This window comes from Acyrthosiphon pisum, chromosome A1 (assembly GCF_005508785.2).
Source record: "Acyrthosiphon pisum isolate AL4f chromosome A1, pea_aphid_22Mar2018_4r6ur, whole genome shotgun sequence".
NCBI classification, from domain to species: Eukaryota; Metazoa; Arthropoda; class Insecta; order Hemiptera; family Aphididae; genus Acyrthosiphon; species Acyrthosiphon pisum.
In genome coordinates, this window is record NC_042494.1 from 25,542,058 (window position 1) to 25,544,455 (window position 2,398).

General features: G+C 30.8%; 1 protein-coding gene across 2 annotated transcripts in view; it reads left to right on the forward strand.

The window, feature by feature from the left end:
- The window catches only part of LOC100159251 (jouberin), a 15,818-nt gene extending 13,426 nt beyond the window's left edge, over positions 1-2,392 (forward strand). Inside the window, exons 12-14 of one of the 2 annotated variants that reach the window (XM_029486846.1) lie at positions 1,347-1,506; positions 1,565-1,821; positions 1,887-2,390. In XM_029486846.1, the coding sequence (XP_029342706.1) occupies positions 1,347-1,506; positions 1,565-1,821; positions 1,887-2,094 (625 nt within the window). In that variant the 3' untranslated portion in view covers positions 2,095-2,390. Of the gene's footprint in view, positions 1-1,346; positions 1,507-1,564; positions 1,822-1,886 lie in introns of both variants that reach the window. The other variant, XM_016803239.2, reaches the window with a different exon arrangement.
- Positions 2,393-2,398: the final 6 nt, after the last annotated feature.

Consider the following 2,398-nt stretch of genomic DNA (forward strand, 5'->3'; position numbering starts at 1 on the left):
CAGACACAAAATAAATAAAAAATTTAAAAAAAATAAAAAAACACACATCGTTGTAAAATCAATACATTTATCGTTCCAATCAGAATCTAAAATTAAGAAAACCAGAAGTTTTGCGTAAAACCAGTTTTTGACAAAATTGATCGTATTTATTGGCTCAACTCAAAAATGAATAACGGTGAATACTTTAAATTGTCACCAAATGTTTATATACAAATTTATATACATGATATTTTTTTAAAATATATTTGAAACCTAAAATTTTTACATTTATTATTTTTAGCTACGATTTTTCTATTTCTTAATGTTTTTTTTTCAATTATTGTCGATAAATAATTTTTAGCACGTTCAAGTTTTTTTTCTATAAATGTCGATAAAATGTTTGAAACTGTTACTTGAAACTAACTTTTAACTACGCAATATTATATTTTATACGCAGCACATTTTCAAGTGCAAAGTTTTCAGCAAAAATGAATTCAACCTAACTGTATTACACTATTATACCATATAAAATAAATTACTTCAATAGCAACAATATCATAAAATAAAATGAGTAATATAGACTGATGAACTGTCTTCGCTCAGAATCATTCTTCGTATACAATTTAATTCAAATTTAACTGCACGTCCATTACAAATTACAATGAACCGCACGCAGGGCCTCCAAAGGGGGGAGGGCTGTTGGACCTGAACATGGCTTAAATATACAAGGTCATTGTACATAGCCTCTATTGTTATCGAACAAAAATAAAATGGCAGCGTAAGGGTACAGACATACAGTCCATATATTAGAATATATCATATAGTAATTAGCCAGTATAGGTCGTTCCCTTACGTTGCCATTTTAAATTTTAGTACATTAAAGTGATAAAATGATATAGTGTGGGGGTACTATTTCAATAACCTTGTATATTTAAGCCATGGGCATAAATAAGTACTGCAGGGCCGCAGGGGCACGGCTATTTTAGATGTCCGTTGAAAGTAATTTGTAATTTTTGAAATTATGATAGAAATGCTTATTTTATATTAAATAATATTTTATGATATAAATGAATAAATGTATAATGTTATAATATATTAAGTAGATATATTGTGTATGGGACACTCGTATCGCTTGTATAATGGGTTGTATACTTGTATATTATTGGAAGTTCTGTATAAGGCCCACATAAAAACATTTAATACAGGGGGCCAACATTTAATGTGAGGGTATACACGATACCTAATGTACAGAAAAGTGGTACCTACCCACTTCCCCGCTTTTTTTTACTTATGGTCCCTACCAGAAATATACACATGCCCCATAACCTTTAACATTTAAAATATATGATGCATATACGTAATTTTAGATTAGAACTAAAAAGAATTATATCAGTACCTGAAATACGACAAGTTATAATAAGTAATATAGTTTTACATCCAGCCGGTAAACGACTTCTAATTCAAACCAGAGATAGTATTTTACGTATGATGGACTTACATACGACGGCAATCATACAGTGGTTTAGGGTAAGTATTTACATATAACAAGATTTAACATGATAAATACAAATGTTAACTTTGATAGGGTGGTGTAAACAACAAAGTACAAACAGGATGTGTATTAAGTCCTTGTGGTAATCTTGTGTTTGGCTGTGGCGAAGACGGACTAGTTAATGTTTGGGAAGCGTATACTGCTAAACAATTGGCATTTTATACGAATCGTCAAGATTTATCAGCTGCCACTAGTGGCGCAGTAGATTACCATCCACACGATCATATGATAGTATTTGGGGTATATACTCAAAATAAAAATTCGCCAATTTATGTTGCTCAATACACAAAGTAAGTGGTCAGCTGTTTTTTACATTATCATAAGAAATTCTAAAATTTGGATCATATTATTACAGAGAAAATGAAACAGACATTGGTTTGAGGTTTTTGATCCCAATAGAACATAAACAAAAAGCTTTCGGGCATATTAATCACCAGGCAGCAGAATATGGATATTTAAATAAATTAAAAACAAAAGAACATGATAGTCAACGTATGATGCCACTAGTCAATATCATTAAGAGAATGGACAGTGTTTTAAATTCATTTAAGATTAAAGAATAACAAACAATGCTGTGGTTCAGTGGTTGAGAGCCAAAAGCTGATATGTGAAAAATTCAATTTTGAGGTTTTACATGTTATGTGTGGTAAATTAAGTATTTTATGGTTTTATACAATTTTTAAATTGCTCTCCTAAAAAGTTGGATTTTTTCACATATCAGCTTTTGGCTCTCAATTATGTATCCATGAATTATGGCCACGTACCGTTTCCGCCAACATTTAAAATGGCTGTTTTCGTTATCACCCTTTCCCACCGATTTAAAAAAGGTTTGATTCCTGTTTCCGCCAATATACCTGCTAAACCTGC